The 18,936-nt window shown below is 35.6% G+C and overlaps 1 protein-coding gene across 1 annotated transcript in view; it reads right to left on the reverse strand.

The window, feature by feature from the left end:
* Positions 1 to 6,258: 6,258 nt before the first annotated feature.
* RPGR (retinitis pigmentosa GTPase regulator) overlaps positions 6,259 to 18,936 on the reverse strand; it is a 41,865-nt gene continuing 29,187 nt past the window's right edge. Inside the window, exons 8-14 of the mRNA XM_082334238.1 lie at positions 16,213 to 16,368; positions 15,550 to 15,674; positions 14,239 to 14,421; positions 13,165 to 13,330; positions 11,719 to 11,825; positions 9,840 to 9,905; positions 6,259 to 8,807 (exon numbers count right to left, since the gene is read on the reverse strand). Of these exons, the coding sequence (XP_082190364.1) occupies positions 6,414 to 8,807; positions 9,840 to 9,905; positions 11,719 to 11,825; positions 13,165 to 13,330; positions 14,239 to 14,421; positions 15,550 to 15,674; positions 16,213 to 16,368 (3,197 nt within the window). The 3' untranslated portion in view covers positions 6,259 to 6,413. The remainder of the gene's footprint in view (positions 8,808 to 9,839; positions 9,906 to 11,718; positions 11,826 to 13,164; positions 13,331 to 14,238; positions 14,422 to 15,549; positions 15,675 to 16,212; positions 16,369 to 18,936) is intronic.

Below are 18,936 nucleotides of genomic sequence, written 5' to 3' on the forward strand. Positions count from 1 at the left end.
GTTTGCTTTCTTTGGAGAACAAATACATAATACCAATTTCCAAGGTGAAAAGAGAAAAAACCCTCTATAGAACTAGAAAGAATTTTTAAGGTGTTCTGTGAAGCATCACAAAACAAGTTGGAGACTATTTACATCAAGTATAATCTCTTATGAGCTATTTTACATAGTAACAAATATCCTTTAATATTCAGTCACTTGGAAACAGCATACCAAAATAACTCCCGGGTACATAAGCAAAACAGATGAAATATAATGAACAACTCCAAATCAGAATATATTGATGTTATCTCAAAAACTCAGTGTGTCTCTGGAAGATACTGTGCTGCATACAAAATGAATTCTTAACGCTAACAAACACAGAGAAAAACTAACTTGGGAATATTAGCCCACACTTGGATACAGTTTGTGCATTTTTTCCGAATTCTTATAAAGATTTTTAGTGTCTGGAGTTTCTCATGCAGCTCCCACGTATTTGCAAGTGAATGAGGACAGTCACTACTTTCTGCTTTTATTGTGCCACATAGCTTAGAGTACTGCACGTCTCTCCAAACTCCTGTGCTTTTTGTTGAAATTCTGCCTTAATCATGCTAGTTATTATTCAGTGCTTAGATAAAAATATGGACAAAGGCAAATTTTCACCAATAACACCACCTCATCCAGGAAGGTTCTTCAAGATTCTCTGTTCTCCGTACATTCCTGAAAAGGATGCCCCACGAGTCACGGCTACAATCCCCGCAGCCTGCGAGAGTGGGTCTGGCAGGGGAGATCCACCATCTGATGCGAAAGGGGCAATTTCTGTACAACCATCAATAATCTTTAAACCCATTCTCAGCTTGCATGGGTAGATTTTTCAAGGCACACCCAACTTAGTAAGACAAGTCTCACCAGCTTCCCCATGCAGTTGTTCTCCACATCATGCTGGTACTTGTGAAAGTTCTACTCCAGCTATTGGAAGGCCAGCTTTAAAACACAGCTTAACTTCTTTCTGTACTCTTGATACAGGACACATTCAGGTTTGCTTTGTTCTTTTTCTCCTGAGATGACAATGAAGCGCCTAGTAAAACAGATTAAATTTTGCAGCTGTTCTGCTGCTGTGTTTCTAATCATGAGAGTCGTTTTGTGCCTTGGCTAGATGCTGGACAGAGTGAAAATAAGTGTTTTAAACTTCCTGTAAGAAACCCAGCCTCTGCCAGGGTGGCTCACAATCCCAAACTCATATTAGATTGGTGATTATTGTTGAGGTTGCAGTTGAACAGCACAGCACAGTCTCTTGTATTATTATTGGTACACAGGGACTGGGAAATATTACTCTTGACTACTACTGTGATCTATATCCTTACAGGTATAGGTGCAGGTAAAGGCTTTGTTTAATATAAAATTCTGCTTAGAGCAACTTTTGTTTAGCTCTTCCTCACATTCTCAATATGAAACCACAAATACTTTACATTTCACACAAACCACAAATGCAACTCTGTGTGAAAGGTGAGGGACACATGAGAAGTTATGAAGCTGTAAACCCATAATGTTGAACCTGGGACATCCCAGCAGACTGCCCTGCGACCCACCTCAGACAGAAAGAGCAAAGAATCATGCCTGATTTTTCAATCCTGGGACATTTATGAAAGCCAGAATGGTAAATATCTTTACACTTGACATTTCAGGACCCTGATAATAAATATTTTCATAACTATCATAACTAAGTATGTTTTTTTGAGATAACAGTATTAACATTTGTTTAAATTATTATAGCATGAGGTTGCCAAGCAAAGAAGCAATGGGCACTATCACAAATCCTTAAAAAAGACAGCGATTAAGTGTACTTGCTTTTTCTTTTTGCAATAGAAAAATAAAGCCTCTGTAGCTCTCAGCAGCGCAATCTTCTGACGCCAAAGCTCCCTCTCCAAAATCCTTTCAATATGCAAAAGCAAACCTCTCCTTTCTCCATTAAAACATATGAATAAGTGTATATAAATATTACAACTCTGTGAGTGGCTTCAGATCACAAACACACTCAGAACTTAACTGAGGACAAAACTATAGATTTGCTATTTGCGCAAGCGAAATATTTGCTCAGTTGCTCATAGAATGCCACAGGACTAAACACTGTCATTTATCTGAATTGCACATTTAGAAATTAGTTGAGAATTTGTCCTTTCACATTTATGTTGCCCTTTTTTGCCTTTTTACAGATCTGACAACATTCTTTTGTCTGAAGATCCTGTTATTTCTGAGCTTGATTCTGCTTCCCATAATACTCAATACTTCAATTATAAAATTAAAGACAATACACAGAAGTTTAGGTGAGTACACGGTTCATAAATCTAGCCCATATGCACTAAGAAACAACTCAATTTGCATTAAAAAAGATGCTCTGCCTTTAATCACTCTTACTTGTTTTAGAGTATTTAACAACACTTTTGTAAAATGACTAGATTCACACCACAAATTCAATTAATAAAAATAAAAGACTGTTTGCTATTCTGAGAGGTAAGATCTAGAAGGTAGTGTCATCTTTGAAGAAAGTAAGCTAAAATTTATCTTAAAAGTTGGCTAAAGCTAAGCAGGACCAGGGAAAAATCTAAAAGCAATGGAAACAAAAACTAAATGTCCTTTTCTGTATGATTCCTAAAAGCCCCATTCTAAATAATAACCATGTACCTATCCAGATAAGACACTGGGACAAAAAATAGTGAATGAAACCCAGATATTTTCTGTAGGTTGGAGAAAGACATTTTTGTAATTCAGCATCAATTATGCAGAGAGAACTATTATCTGAATAAATAGTTTGATATTTTCAGATATAATGGCAAAATTTAACTGCTGAAATTTTGCAGGCATAAGAGAAGAGTTCTGCTACAGCGTATTCAAAAGTAACCTAGAGCACCCTCATCTCTAACAGGAGGTGTGTGCCAAGAGCAGACTTGCATCCCGCCCCCCAAAAATGGGATATGTGCTTGTAATTCATGCCTGCTATAAAAGGCAGTATGTGCAATATGTAATTCTGTGAACATGTATGTGAGAGTGTGCAGGGGGATTAAAACTTCCAAGATTAGTGGGTGCTTAGAAATTTGCAGGTGCTTATTAACAATTTATGGATGTCTAGTGTTCTTGTTCCCTGCTGTATTGCCGCTCTTCATCTTGAACGTGTAGTTGGTTGACTGCTGGTTAACTGGTATTAATAAATCAATAAACCACCTTGATCTCAATTTGATTTAAACCACATAGCTGAACAGTTTTTCCATGTGACAGTCATGAGGGAATAAATCATGAAGAAGGAATAAATGCTGTTTTTTCTAATGCAAGAATACAGAGACATCAAATGAAGGTACCAAAAAACAGATTCAAGACAATAAAAAGGAGTTACTTCAAACAACATGTAAAGTAATCGAAGAATTTTTTGCCAAAACACGTACTGGATGCTAAACGGGTTAAAAACTGACTGAAAGAAATTCATGGGGGAAAAAAATGGCTATTAAATACAATAAATACATCTTCCAAACCATAGATTACTGAATATACTGAATATATTCAGATTATTGAATATACTGAATATATTCGGTATACTGAATGTGTAATACACAGGAGAAGTAGCACTACATGTTTGCTTTGTTCTTGGGTTTTTTTGCCAGGCATTCACCCGTAGCCACTGGTAGAAAAAAGATACTGGACTAGATAGACCTTTGGTCTGAGCAGTTGTCTGTTGTTTCTCTCTCTATTGAAGGATTTTTTTTCTCTACTAAAAACTAGTTCAGGAGTACTTCTGCCATGTTGCTTAAGTACTGCACATAAATCTTTTTGTATTCCATAATAAATACCAAGGACATACTGAATTTCCACAAAACCACAAGTACCAAACTTTATAAACCAGTATGAGTCAAACTAAATAAAATTCCACTCATTATACTAATGGATTTCCAGAATCCCCCCAAAGCCCAGAAACGTTGGCACAGTGTACAATTTATGTAACTATTCTGTGGAAAACCCTTAGAAGTGTTGGAGTAATGCTCTGCTTTTCCCTTACCACAGGAACGATCCACAAAACAATATAAAATCGGTTCTCAAGTCAATGAATTTTTATCCAGACAAAACAAAGAAGAAGAGATGCCTGTAACTTGGCTTCCTTTACTCTCTTGGGAAGCCTTATGCTATCAGCACATGTTAAGAGAGGAACAACAAATTGTCCCCATTTGCCTAAGGATTTAGATTAAAAGCTACAGCCAAACAGTAAATGAAGAGCCATTCCTATGCAGAATTGGAAATTGCTTGCTTCAAAGTGCTTTCCCTTTTCTCCCCTCTCTCTAGCAAATATTTTTCATAAGAAATAACAGATTTTTTTCAAAGCACAATTTTCTTCCAAAGCTGAATTTTAGAATCACAAATAAGTAGATGTCATATCCAAGAAACATGGTTTTAGGCCTATAAAAATACTTTTCAATATTACTCTAAGTTTAATCACAGTAACATCCTAATCTTTCCTAAGAAAGATAAAATAACACAGCTTAGCTCCACTTAGTTTCAAACCCAAGTATTTTCACAAGCAGTTCAGTGATAACGCAGCACTTCTGCTAAATAACCGAGGACTCTGTTGTTAGAGAGAGATGGCTTTTTGGGAAGTGCATTTAACTGTTAAAATATTGCACTCTATCAGAATATGAGGATACTTACCCTTCTCCAAAGACTTATGATGCTGATGTCAAGACAACATATTCCAGAAAATCCCAAAGCTTGAAACAAATTTCACAGGGACAAAATACAATCACTGGACTAACTTTTTGCTACAGTTAGGGCATACAGCACATGACTGAAAGTGATCTTACCTTCAAATGCGGTATATGGAAGGGGTGACTGAGGTAAGAAGGATCAAACTGGACTAGAACCTACTAGCAAACTATTAATCTACCACAGCCTTTTTAAAAATAAATTCTGGAGACATTGTGTCAAAGATAGTTTAATGCCAGTATCTTACAAAACAATATTAAAAATGTTTCATAATCTCATTAACATTTAATCTATTAACATTTTTATTGAATGACATGTATTAATTTTGATTCCTTTTTTCTCCTGTCCTCATTTTCAAATAGGATTTAAATACCTATTTTTCTAGAGAATGTCAATAATGAGATCTGTTTACAAAAATTTCTCAGACCACCCACAGTATTTAAGTAATAATGCTCTATGACAAGTCCCTATCCCTTCTTTTGCCAGTTCGACCACTAATAGTTGAAACACTAATGCAATATCTTACAAAGTCACAAAAATAATTTGCAAGATTTGTTTGTGTATTTTAGGGAAACTCCAGACGTATTAACATACTTTGTCTTCTCCAAAAAGAATTCAGACTTTCATGCCATTTTCTCTACTATTCCATCTGGCTTCTTGGTTTATTACATCATCCTCTTTTTGGAGATCACAGATGTGATTTTTAGGAGGGAAAAACACAAATCTCCTCCGGTGAAGAGAAGCTTAGGCTCTGATCCTGAAAACATATATACACTTCACACTGCAACAAAGTATATTCCCCTCCTTGAGAACCTTAGAGTTAGATTACTAATGTAATTTAGTCTTTTGTAGGCAGATATTTAATCTTTTGCTTATTGCATAGTATACACAAGTAAATAATGTTTTACACATGTGTATTTCCAAATTCTTAATTATGTCTAATCACCAAATGTGATAGTCAAAAATTATCCCTGAACAGATGCATTCTGATTCTAATGTAATCTAGGTCAGATTCTGAGACTTGTATTTGTCTTTTTGCACATAATTGTGTGCTGACACCAAAATAAGAAGCCAACCTTAAGGCCTTCAAAAAAGCCCAGGCCACCATTTACCCAGGCTTGTATTGCCATTTACGTCTCATCTACGGACTCATGTAAATTTGGCAACTTGTCCTTTCTTTAATTTACGCTGAGTACTCAAACATTTTACCAATATATGAACAGAAGGAAACTACAGAGAATGAATACACAGTGATACCAAAATTTAAAAATACGTATCTTTGATGATTTACTGACACTCCTCTCATATAAGGCACATTAACAAGTAAGCTATCCTGCAACTAAAACAGATGCATTACCTTAAGAAATCTGATTCAAAGGCAAAGAAGATAACACTGTTACAATGTATAATTCATGTTGTCAGCATGACATTATAGTTTAATTAAGAGGCAAACACATTTTGCCTCCTCAGCAATTATTTTTTTAAATGTGTCATACATGAGAAAAGTGATTGTGTAAATGACTGTATCAACAATTTACATTATTTCTCTCATAAAAGCTTCCCAAATTGGCACTTAATGTATATGTATAATCATATATTTTGACTACATTAAATTTTTTTAAGTAATAAAAATCAATCTGCCATAGTTCCAAAGTTTCCTGAATAGGCTTAAAATGCATCTCCAGTAATCTATGCTACTTTAGTGTTAAATAATGAGGTAGCACGTTGTTCCAAAACTGTTCTGAATTATGTAAACCATTTACTACGTGCTGTTTGGACTTAATTTTCTGTGTAGAGCTGTTTGGTAAAGCAGCACTTTCTGTCTTCCCTGCCTTTGTGGTTTTGCTTTTCTTTTGTGGAAGCTTATTACTATCATTTTTTCTTTTACCTTTTGCTTTTTCCTCTTCCTCTTCTCCCTCCTCCTCTCCCTCATCCTCTTCTTCCTCCTCTCCCTCATCCTCTTCTTCCTCCTCTCCCACATCCCCTTCCTCCTCTTCGCTTTCTTCCCCCTCCCCCTCTTCCGCTTCTTGTTCCTCCTCTACCACATCCCCTTCCTCCTCTTCGCTTTCTTCCCCCTCTCCCTCTTCCCCTTCTTGTTCCTCCTCTCCCTCTTCCTCTTTTTCTTCTTCTCCCTCTTCCCCTTCTTCTTCCTCCCCTCCCTCTTCCTCCTCTCCCTCTTCTTTCTCCACTCCCTCTTCTCCTTCTTCCATTCCCTCTTCTCCCTCTCCTTCTTCCATTCCCTCTTTTTCCTCTTCTCTTTCCTCCCTTTCTCCCTCATCTTCTTCCACCCCTTCTCCCTCTTCTTCATCTTCTTCTTCTTCTTCTTCTTCATTTTCCCACTCCTCTTCCTCCTTGTTTTCATCTTCTTCCCCCTCCTCCCCTTTTGCTTTGGCCTCTGCTCGTTCCTCTTCCTCCTCATCATCTTCTCTTTCTTCTTCCACTTCATCTTCCCCCTCTTCTCCTTCTTCTTCCACTCCATCCTCCCCCAACTCCTTAGTCCTCCTATTTGCATCTTCCTCTTCCCATTCTTCGGATACCTCTTCTTCTTCCTTCCTTGCCAATGATTCTTCTAACTCCTCCTCTTCACCCTCCTTGTCTTTTTCATTCTCCCTTTCTTTGTTTTCTTCTTCATTTTCCTTTTCATCTTCTCCTTCCTCTTCTGCCTCTACCTCTTCTCCTTCCTCCCCCTCTCTATCTTCACCTCCTTCCTCACTCTCATCTCTTCCCTCACTTTTAACCTGTTCCTCCTTTTCTTGTTCAATGTCTTCCTCTTTTGCATCCTCCTCCTCCTCCATATCCTTGTCTTCTCCCTCACTCTGCATTTCTTCCTCCATCAACCTGCCTTCCTCATCTCCTTGCTCTTTGCCATCTTCCTGATTAATTTCTTCTGCACTCTCGTTCTCACTGTCTCTTTCAGCCTGTGATTCCTCTCCTTCATTTTCTTCCTCATTATCTTTTTCTTCTTCATCTTCATCTCTTTCTGCTGAAACTTCACCTCTATCTTTTTTAACCTCACTCTCTTCTTCTTCCTCCCCTAGTTCACCTTCACTGTCAACTGTTTCATCTAGTTTTTCTTTTTCACTTTCACCCTCTTCACTGCCTTCACTCTCCTGCTCTTGATTAGATTTCTCCTCGTTCTTAATTTCTAACTGCTTGTCTTCATCAGATTTAGCTTCAGAGTTTGTTTCTTCCTCATTCAGACTTTTTATATCAGTCTCTTCTACATACTCTTTCTCGTTGTTTGTAGCTTGCATCTCCTCAATCTCACTGTCGTCTTTTTCTATGTCCAAATCTTTCACATTTTCTCCTGTTTTCATTGCCTTCTGGATCTCTCCGTCTTCATAGTAGTCCTCTTCTTTTTCCCTACTCTTATGTACATATTTTGCAAGATCATTACTACTTTCCTCAGATGAAGATGATGACATAGTTACAGCTAGTTGTTTTAAAAACTGATCCTTTTTTTTAAAACCCCTCTGCTCTTCACTACTTTCTTCTCCTCTGACACATATTCTTTCACATTTATCAGATTTTTCAACAACATCCTTTATTTTGTTTTGACTTTCTACTGCTTCTTGACTTCCTTGCTTTTTAACAGGATTGTATTTTTGTACAATTAATGAATCAGTCTGGGGCAGATCCCTGGCTGCAGAAGGAAGTACATCTATTTTAAGGGATTGCTTAGACTTAACAGCTTTTGATTTTTTATTGGAAGAATTTGTTTTTTCAGTCAGAATTTGTTTTTCAGTGGGAAGATTATAAGTTACTTCCTCTCTGACAAATTCAGGATTTTCCACATATTCTTTTTCCCTTTTCACTAATTTGTCCCTAGTAATTTGTTGAACACCCCTTTTCAAAGTACTAACACTTCTTGCATGCTCAGATTTACCTTTCATTGTATTTTTTTTGGCCACAGACTTCCCTACAAAGGCACTACTTTTTTCTAAATCTTGTCCTGGTGATTCTGAAAGTGGAGACCACTTTTGTAAAGAGCCAGAGTCTAATTTTGCACCCTTCTTCATGAAACCAGAATCCTTGTTTTTCAACCCACCCTTACCATCTCTTTTCAGTTTCACATTTTTATTGTTCTTCTATTCCACATGAGAAGCAGAAAATTAAAAAGAAAGAAGGAAAGCATTAAGGACAAATGACAGCAAAAGAAAAAAGGTTACAAAAACATCTGAACAAGAAAAGAAACAATTTGTATGAGGGGACTAAAAGCATAAAAGGTAGAGCCTTTCACGTGAAATGAATTTACAAGTGCACATACTAGAAGAATGTAACATTCTGTTGATGATAGATGTACTACTCCTTTTTCACTATCCAAGCACACAAAGTGAATGCACGAAGAACTGTGCAGCTGGTATCATGTCTCATAAGCTAGAGCGCATGCAATGTGTGAGCCTGTGTGAACACAAGGAAAGAACTACAGTTCTCTTACACCTTCCTCCACCTTTCCCCTTGGGAAATCTTCTGATGCACTCACTGTTATGCTTTTTCTAATAAGTCTGAAAATCTGTTGTCTTTCTGCTTTAAATTTTACACTTATTAAACAAATTCTGCAGAATAATTTTTTAAGTGTAAAATAAAATTATAATGAAATGTACCAAAATGTTGAAATGCTGGGATCACTTTAGGAGTGAAATAGAAAGATAATACAGAAGTATTTTAGTTTCATAATTAAAACCAGTATTATTGCTCCTTTAAATATACTCCATGGTGAATTTCTGTAAATAAAATTTTTACCTACATTGTGTCCCAAAAGTCAGTTAAAATATTTTAATATCAACAAACCAGTAGAAATGTATGTTATCAGCATAAGTTACAATGTGTGTATGATAGTCTTTTGTTCCTTAAACTGGTAAAGTATTATATACTCTCATCTCAAACTATGCTGCATATGAGGAGTTCTATGTGCATGCACAAATTCTCTCTGACTTTTGTCAGCTTCTTAGAATTTTACCTCGTGGATATTCAGAAAATTAGCAAGAGGAGGCCTATAAAATTTGCCTAGCTTTTTTAAAACTCAAAGCAAAACAATAAGTACATGCATAATACAAAAATTACAGATCTTCTAAACATCAGTATACGTAAACGTGTATATATATAATTAGTTACAGTACCTTTTGCTTTTGAAGCGGTGATAATTTTAAGGACTGGTCACTGGGATTCAGTTTCATTGCATGTGTCTGCAAAGAATAAGATCTCTATTAAAAAAATAAATATAACTAATAGGGAAAGCAACATCAGAGCCCAGTTCTACTAAACAGAGCTATTATATGAACATTTTAATACTATTGCAGAGTCAGGTTGAGATAAACATGTATGATCACTCAACTCACCTATTTCACTTCCACTCCCTCATTTATTTCTTATAAAGAGAGAGAGTGGTAACCAGCTTAGATGTCAACATCTGAACTGTCTGTAGAGACTGAAAGCTACATGCCCTCTCTTGCAGCGCACCAGAACATTTTAGATCCACCTTCCACTCACCGTGAAGTTGTGGCTACAAATATAACACCTTATTCCCTTATCATCACAACCTTCAACTTAACATCCAGTTTGACACCACAGCCTTGAAAGAACATGTTCAAAGGAACATTATACAGCAGAAATTTTCATTGGAATCTACTATCTTTATCTCTTCTATATAAAGCAAAAAAAAAAATCAAAAGGCAAGACAATGTAGAAGGATACTACTAGGTGGGCAAATATAGTGAGATTTTGGTCATCCCTTCCCATATACTCCAAATGACAAGATAATGTTTTCTGCTGCTGTTTGTTAACTACTTGTGGTTTAAGCACCATATTCTTTTTCAACACAGTGAGCATGGACAGTTCTGGTTTCTGACTCTCAAGAATTTTTATTGTCAACATGATATTAAAGGTTTTTCCTCCTCTTGTCACACTGGCCAATAAGATGTATGTAGCCACAGTTCAGAAAAATTGAAACAACTATGCTGTAACAGATTATTTTCATTCAGATTCAAGAAGAGCAAGTTTGCCTGACAGAATTTTTCTAATTTACTGTTTCGTTCTGATAAATGTTTTAAAATTGATTCACAATGGGTGCAAAAACAAAAAGGAGAAGGAAGTCTAGCACAAAAAGTGTGCAATATGTTATAAATAATGAAGGCCATGTTACGCATCATATAGGAAAACATTTTTTTTCTTGTACATAAATATCAAGTTTTATAACTGTTAAATAAATGGTATGCACATATTGTTAAATTACTAAGTACTGTTAAGTACAAACAAGTAATAATTCCTGTAAAATGTGCAATCTCTCCAGCATAACTGACAACATATCCTGAGCTGAGTCCACAGTGAATTGCTCATTTTTTTTCCATTCCATTGAAGTTAAAAAAAAAAAAGAGAAAAACCAACACTCTTTCCAGTGCACTGCATTAAGGCCAGGACATGCCCTATCTGCCAAGAGAACAAAATGTTTTGAAAAGGTGTAGAAGTGATAAGGTGAACATATTTTTTAAATAAGGGAAATATGTAGGAACATGCTTGGAGATCACCAAATAATCAAAATGTCTGCATTTTGGTCTTCCCTTTAATACGATCCACCTGTACTAAAAAAGCTCTTCTTGGAACAGGAAAAGACAGCTCTCTGCTTCATTTCCTGCAGTTCTCTCTCTTGGAAATCATCAAGATGAGGAAGGTCAGAGATAGAGATCACCATGTGGTATCCAGCATCCTTCTCCTTTTCTTTCTGATATCCAGAGCTGAAGTGTGGGGAGGGGCTGCATTACTTGGACTGCTTCAATCTCATATTACAACATTACTTGGAAAATGAAAACAAATTTTAGCATTGGATAATGATGATGTGAAATGCATGCTCATTTAACAGTATGTGAGTACTTCTTGATGCCACATATGACGTTCTGGGCTAGCCAGGGGTTCTGTACTAGATCTTGAAACATGATTTAGCTGCTTTGTTCTTCCCCTGCATAAAAATGATTGAATCACAGATTCATTAGTGGAATATATTACCTTATTTAGGATGTCAGTTGTATCTCCAAGGTTTCTGTCATTGTTTTCATTATCTGAATCTTCTTCTCCAGAGCCTTCACCAGGTTTATCTTTTTGATGATTCTTTTCTTTAAGGTAAAATAGGGGGAAGTAAGCAAATACCATAGGAATAAGCAATATATAGCAAACAGAACACCCCACTCTTGTAAAACAGAGATTATCTCTGTTTTACTGACATAGGACTGAAGTCCTGAGATTCCTCATTCCCCCAGCCTAAAACACAGCAGAAACACTTCCACCTCCTTTTCATCAGTATTAACATTAGCTCAGCAATCTGGCCTCAATGCACTGTAGATCTCTGACCATTTTTGCAGGCTTTCAAAGCATAAATATTCCATGGGACAAAGCTTCTTTTGGATAATCTCTTTAATAATAGTGTACCAATTAGACTAAATTAGCTGCAGTCATATTATCTACATTGCACATTATCTGTGTAATGGATGGAGAGACAGTGAGTTTAACTCCAATGCAGCATCATAAAAATGTACCTACATCATTTTCAGGTGCACCTCAAGTTCATCAGATATATGACCAGTTTCATATGGCACAAAACCTGAGGTTTTAGGCCTCAGAAGACTCTAAAGGGAATTCAAATTTCACTGCATTGCTTTCCTGGAACCAGAAATGCTAATAGACATGCTGGCAGCTTTACAAATAATCATCTTAATTTTAACTGAATTAATTACTTTCAAATTGAATTTGACTGTCCTATAAATCTGAGCTAACTTTTGCACAGAAGCACTGCATTCTGCACTCTTCAGCACTGCTCTTCCCAGGAAATCACACATGCCCAGGAACCCAGATGAAGTCCAGAACTGCTCTAGAGAATCTGTGCAAAAGTCCAGCACTGTATCAGTATCATTGATATCCAGGCTTTTGCAGTAGCTAGAATATTTCAAATCTTTATTATCTTAGATACGAGAGAGTGAAGAGTACTTTTGCATTTCCAAGTGAAGAAGAAAGCTCCTATAAGAATTAGTAGACCTCTTATCTAAAGTCTCTTGTAGGCCTTCCTGTGTCTTTACGACTGTTCCTAATAAATTTTTTTCTGTAATGTTTTTTTTTTTTTTTTTGGTGAAAATGGAGAACATGGTTACAAATCTTACAGCATTTTTGTGAAGTCATATTTCTACAGGTTTGAGGAATCTCAGGTACAATTCAGAAGTTGTTTTTCTTTCACTCAACCCTCCTCTAATTCTTTAAGCGCATTTTCCAAACGTGAACTAAGTGCGAGGCAACTTCTTGTATGCTTTTCTCAACTTTCATGTCTGTATTCTGCCAGACCCTCTTGAGGTAAGACTGAACTTAAATCTTCTTTCATGTTCAAATTGAGCATTTTTTTATGAATGATGAGAGCCAAACTACATAATTCTCACAAAACAGCAACAAAATGTGGGGACACTTCACCTTTTTCATGGTCTCTGTCCTTCACAGGTTCAGCTTTAGGAAGACTTGTTGCAGAAAATAAGAGTGGGCTAGTGTTGCTAGTCACAGGCAATGAAGATTTTAAGAAGCTTTCTCCCAGTGGAGGCAGAGTTCGTGCCATTCGAATAAACTGCTCTGGTGACTTTTCCTTTAGAAGATCAAAAAAAAAATTTTTTGAGAATAAGAGTAGAAAAATAAAATGTAAGCAACCTCTCATACTTAACAGTGGTATTTTCCTTTAGCTGACGATAGAGTGTTGTAGCTTTGTATGCAAAAAATAAATAAAATTTCTTGAATATTTTAATTATTTATAAAAGGTGGAGAGATACAGTGGGATATTTTAGGTCATTTCTACACAATAATCTCAAGCAGTCTTAAAATATAGATAAAGGGTAAAAAGAATTTTGATTTTTATTTAAAATGAAAATGCTAGTTTCTCAAATAACATTGAGTTACTTAATCCACAGCATCAATATATTTTTACAAAATAAATGCGGTTTTGTGGCAGAGTTAGTTTTCAGATAGGTAAGTGAAATGATCCAACTCATTGTGCTGCTAAAGAAATCACATGGAATGTGTAGTGGAGATAAAGGAGAAGAAACTACTATTTTAAGTAGCTACAGGATCTTAGGATCATTTTAAGCTGATTGTGAAACTTTCCCCTTTGATAGTTTATAAACTATGAACTTGTTTAATCTATTCAAGCACTCAGAGGTAACACCAAAAAGAGTCAAGTACTTGTTCTTTTTTTAAATATTCCTAAGATATTTTTAAAAATACAAAGGAACAGGCTCTACATTTTAGAATAAAAAAAATACAAAACAAACTTGAGTCTTTTTCATAGAAATAAACAAGTAAAATCTGACCAATATCTGTCTTTCACCTGTATCAATTTTGGGACCAGGGTAGATATTCATTCTTCTTTTTATACACTAAAATTAAAAATGTATTTTAAGGAGATATATTTATCTGCTGGGTATATGCTGAGATTTTAGTTTAAAAAGTTATTTTGCTCCCTAAAACAAGTATGGCAGCTCTAAACAGCTCTGAATTTACCCTCTCTCGACGTCGCATTCGTGCTGATGTCAGTTGTAAGGTGTTTGATAGTAGTGAGTCTCCACTCATTTTAGAGATAGTAGCAGTCAAACGGCTCTCATATAAATCATCTAAGAGTATTTCTTCAGATCCTTTAGGTCTTGGAGCCGCAAAAACTAGCATGTGACAACCACCACAAGCAACCTACAGCACCAAAAAAGTCTGCTTATTTCATTTGCAAGTATCAATACAAGGATCTAATTTTCCTACAATCATCTCTAGGGACTTAGATTATAAGAAAAACATAACAGAAGTAAGAGATGTTAAATTGCTTCAAATTTAGCTCCTAATGATGTTAGCAAGATAAAAGTACATAATTACAATTATTAATGACTAGTGATATACATTCATTTCTTCTTACTTAAATACAACATATTTGTATTTAACAGAACAAAAGATAGGTCTATCAAATTATTGATACAGAAGAAAGCAAAGATTTTGAAGGGATTTGAGCTAGTTATTTTGATGCAAGTCAAATGTGGGCAATACTGATAACTTCAGTGATACAAACCTAGATATTTTATCATAAAATCCACAAAATGTAATGCAAAGTCCTACACCTTCCAATAGACAAAGTAAAATTACATAAAGATCAGAGGTTTCACTTTCTAAAAAGTTTAAATCCCTTACCACTTCTCATAAAACTTCCTTAAACTCTAAGTCCAGTAAACAAACAGAAGTGAGCCACAGACTTTTGTCCCAAATTTTGCTCAATCCTAAGTCGTGTTTGCATTTTTGATGCTGGCAATTCTGTGATATTTATTTCTTAAACACCTCAGGAAATAGATTAAAACAATGCCCTTAAAAGAAAACAGTATTTCTCCTTTCTCATCCCATTTGGATTCAAAAAAGCAACTCCTCAAATTTTCTTAAGATTTAATAAATATCCTATTGTACACATAATCGTGAAAATTAAAAAGATGTTTTCAGAACAGATATTAGTTTCCCCCCCTACTGCCAACAATTTAAGAGCAACAAATATTTAATTTTATAGGCTACTACCAGCTCTACAGATCAAAACACTATAGCACAACACTACTGAATAAAACGCTAAAAAGCAGTCTATATGTGTAGTCCAAGCCAAGTACATTCTAAACTAAATGAACAGTGTGATAAGTAAATATAATTTCCTTTTTCTTTCAATTCATGTTGTCTACTAATTAAATGTTATAGAAAAAATAATTCTATAATGACACTTCAACTCTCATTAATAACGTGTTGCATAAAAATATAAATGTTTTGATGTCTCAGAAGCATGAACAAAAGTTTTACCAAAAGGACTGTGAACCTCAAGAAATTGTAACACAGAGTGGGATCAAACTGATTTGTAAAATTCTCTTCTCCAAGTCCTAACTTGCCGTGTCGCCCATCTCCAAAAGTAAACATGAGGCCATTCTCTGTATATAGAAAAAAAGAGGATGTTAATAACAAAGATTCAGTACAAAACCAGGACAAAACCATTACAAACAAAGTAACAGGCCATGCAAGTAAGGAATATTTCTCTTCCAAAAGCAAAACCTGAAAATTTTTTTTTCAGATTTTCAACAGATGAATATGATCCAAAAATATATATATTTTCAGACAAAGTACTGTCAGAGATTAGAGTTAGTCTAGACAATTTTGGAAAAAAGAAACAACAAAGCACTAAGATTGAAATTGTATAGCAAAACAAAGGCTTCTAAACAAGAATCCTTGTTCACAAGGCATGATTATGAGGTTACAATTCCCCAGGAGATATCATGTACAGAACTATGCATGGCATGGCTGCGAATCAGAAATTCCTAATATCAAATCTAGCTTTCTCACTAGCTCACTTAACCTTTAGAACTAGTGAGTCTGCATATGTTGTCTTCTACTGCTCATTTTATAAAGAAAGCTTTTACAGTATACTAGAAAGTCACTGGAAGTGCATCTCAGAATTTTTCACTTACATACCTGCAATTACAGCAGTATGATTTTCCCCACATGTAATGTTACATATTTTGTGCCTCCTCAAGTGTTTCACAGACTTCGGTACTGAAGTTTCAAAAATAAAAGTACCATGTCCCAGCTGCCCATATTGTCCAAGTCCAAAAGTATATACATCTGTCTCTGAAAACGTACAGGCAAAGTTAACAAATATGCTGATATATACATTATAACCTGCTTTCTATTAGCCAAGTGAAAGTCAAATGATGTCAGTATCAAAAAGCAATGTTTTATCAACCAAAAAATGTACCAACTAATCAATTAAATTTATCAATTAAGAACAAAATAGAACAAAATAAAAAACAGGCAATGAAGCACTAAAATATATACATAAAATAACTTTGAATGGTTCAATATGCAATATATTTTCTAACATAACTGCAAAATAATCCACTGATCACATGTACACAAAATATCAGCTAACAAAAAATTGATGGGAGTTTACATACTGCAATGAATTCAAGGCCACAATGTCTACATATATGTGCATTTTCAAGTACAATATTCTCATCTTAATTTCTGGTTACCAGAATGTATACTGTATGACCCTAAATTTAATAGACCAGACCTCTTTAAAGTAATACTAATTTGTGTGTAAGAAGAGACTGGAACAATAACAGAATAGGTTTCAGTATTCTGTTCGGCACCAAATCAGCCCTGCATTAAATACAGAGAACACTGTAATTGTGTTATCTTGTGACAGAATAATCCTCTTTCTACATTTATATTTTGCCCGTTCAATGGATTGTCTGTGCCAGGAAAAAGAATGAGAGCTTCTCCAAAGCAATAAAGATTCTTGGTGTGTCCATCCCTGGCACTCCACCACAACAGGGGAAGACCGTGAAGCTTGGAAATCTCGATGAGGTCATGCTTGAAAAGGGAAATTCAAAGCCTAAGGTTTTTTTTGGGAAAAGGAGAGGTTTTCCTGGAATTTTATTCCCTGCCCCTTTTTCTTCTGCATGCAGGCAACAAAGGAAAAGCCAGAGAAGTACTAATTAAAACTTGAAAAATTGTCATGAAAAACTGTGCAAGATTGAGAAGGACAAAAAAATATTCTATGTCAAGCAAAAAGAACTGAGACTTGGGAGCAATATATCGTTACATCATTGTCATGAACACGCTGCAGAGCATGCCTGCTCCTGCTGCACAGATGCCATCAAGTCAAAAATCTCACCACCCTCAAAAGCAAGAGAGGAATGGGTATCCACAGCTGAAGGTGTGGAAATCAACAGAGAATCTTTGCTTTCTGAGCACTTCTTTGTGTTAAGGAAACAAGGTCACTGGAATAGCAAAGTAAGTTTCAGTGCCACCAAAGTAGTTTATACTGTGCGAGCAAATTCTCAGAGCAGCCACAAACTGGAGAAATATTAAAAACAAAATATGTTACCATTCCCCCAAACTAATCCATCACTACTGTCAGGGAAAGAGAAAGCAGAGAACAGACCAGATTCCGTATTACTACCATAGTACACTTAATAATTTATATTGAACTTTCCGATTTCAAAGGAACCGTGCTGAAATACTGTAACACTACATATGGAAACGTTCTTTCTAGGAAAAGGTTTGCCCTTTCTGTCGCTTTTAAATTGTTCCATATTAAGATGTCATGAATTCATACCATAAAAAAACCCCAATGGTCTCACCCTTTTTCCAATTGTAGATGAAAATTATTTAGTAAAGCTGTTTTTCTACTAAATGTAATAGTAAAGCTCCCTCTGCTGGAAATTTCAGTGCAAGAAAGCAACACCTTCTCGGGATCTTTAAAAAGTAAATCAAGAAGTAAGAATTTTTCTGTGACATTTAGACTTTCTGGATAAGAATCAAGAAACTACTCCTGAAAGACAGGAGCTTTCTCTAAGTGAACTAAAGTCTCATCTCAGCCATATTAACAGCACCCAGAAGAAAGAACACAAGTCCTATCTCGGCCTCGAGGAAGGAACTGCTGCCTCCATAGCAGCAGCCCATGAGAAGGTCCCATGAAGGATGAAGAGAAATGGTTTCAGAGCTTGCACAGAAGCCAATGGCTTCACTGTTCCAAGTGGCCTGCAGCACCTGAGTGCTGGGACTGCTTCTCCTTTACTTCCTACATTTTCTTTTTTGGAAGAACAGGGATATTTCCGTGTAACTGTGTATCTTCCACCTTTGCAGGCACCTTCTGGAGTACATAACAGTTCTTTAATCTCCACGACCATTGTCACTATAAATAAAAGAGTCCTAGGCAAAAATCTATATAGCTTTCAGATTTTTTTTTTTTTTTTAACACATGCTATTTGCTGAAAGAACTGAGTGATCTCCAAGAGTGTTTTTAAGATTCATGCATTGCTTGCTATGTATTTAAGGCTATAGACAAAGTTAAAAATCCACAGAAGAAAAACAGGAACAGCCAGGTATGCTTATATCTCTCCACATAGATTCATTTCCCTTGAACATCATCATCATCATCATCATCATCATCATCATCATCATCATCATTATTATTACTACTACTACTACTATGCCAATGGGGGCTATTCACTCTTACAATAGCTTTATTTTTAAATAGCTTATGCTGAAAAATGTTACTGTAAAAATCAGCTGTCGACACAATACTGAGTTTTACAAGAGCTAGTAACTGGATTTGGAGATTTCAGTATAAATAGTGTACAGACTTAAAAATGATTTGAAAAATCTAGATAATCCTGTATGGTTTGA

Source organism: Platalea leucorodia, assembly GCF_965183815.1.
Source record: "Platalea leucorodia genome assembly, chromosome: 2".
NCBI classification, from domain to species: Eukaryota; Metazoa; Chordata; class Aves; order Pelecaniformes; family Threskiornithidae; genus Platalea; species Platalea leucorodia.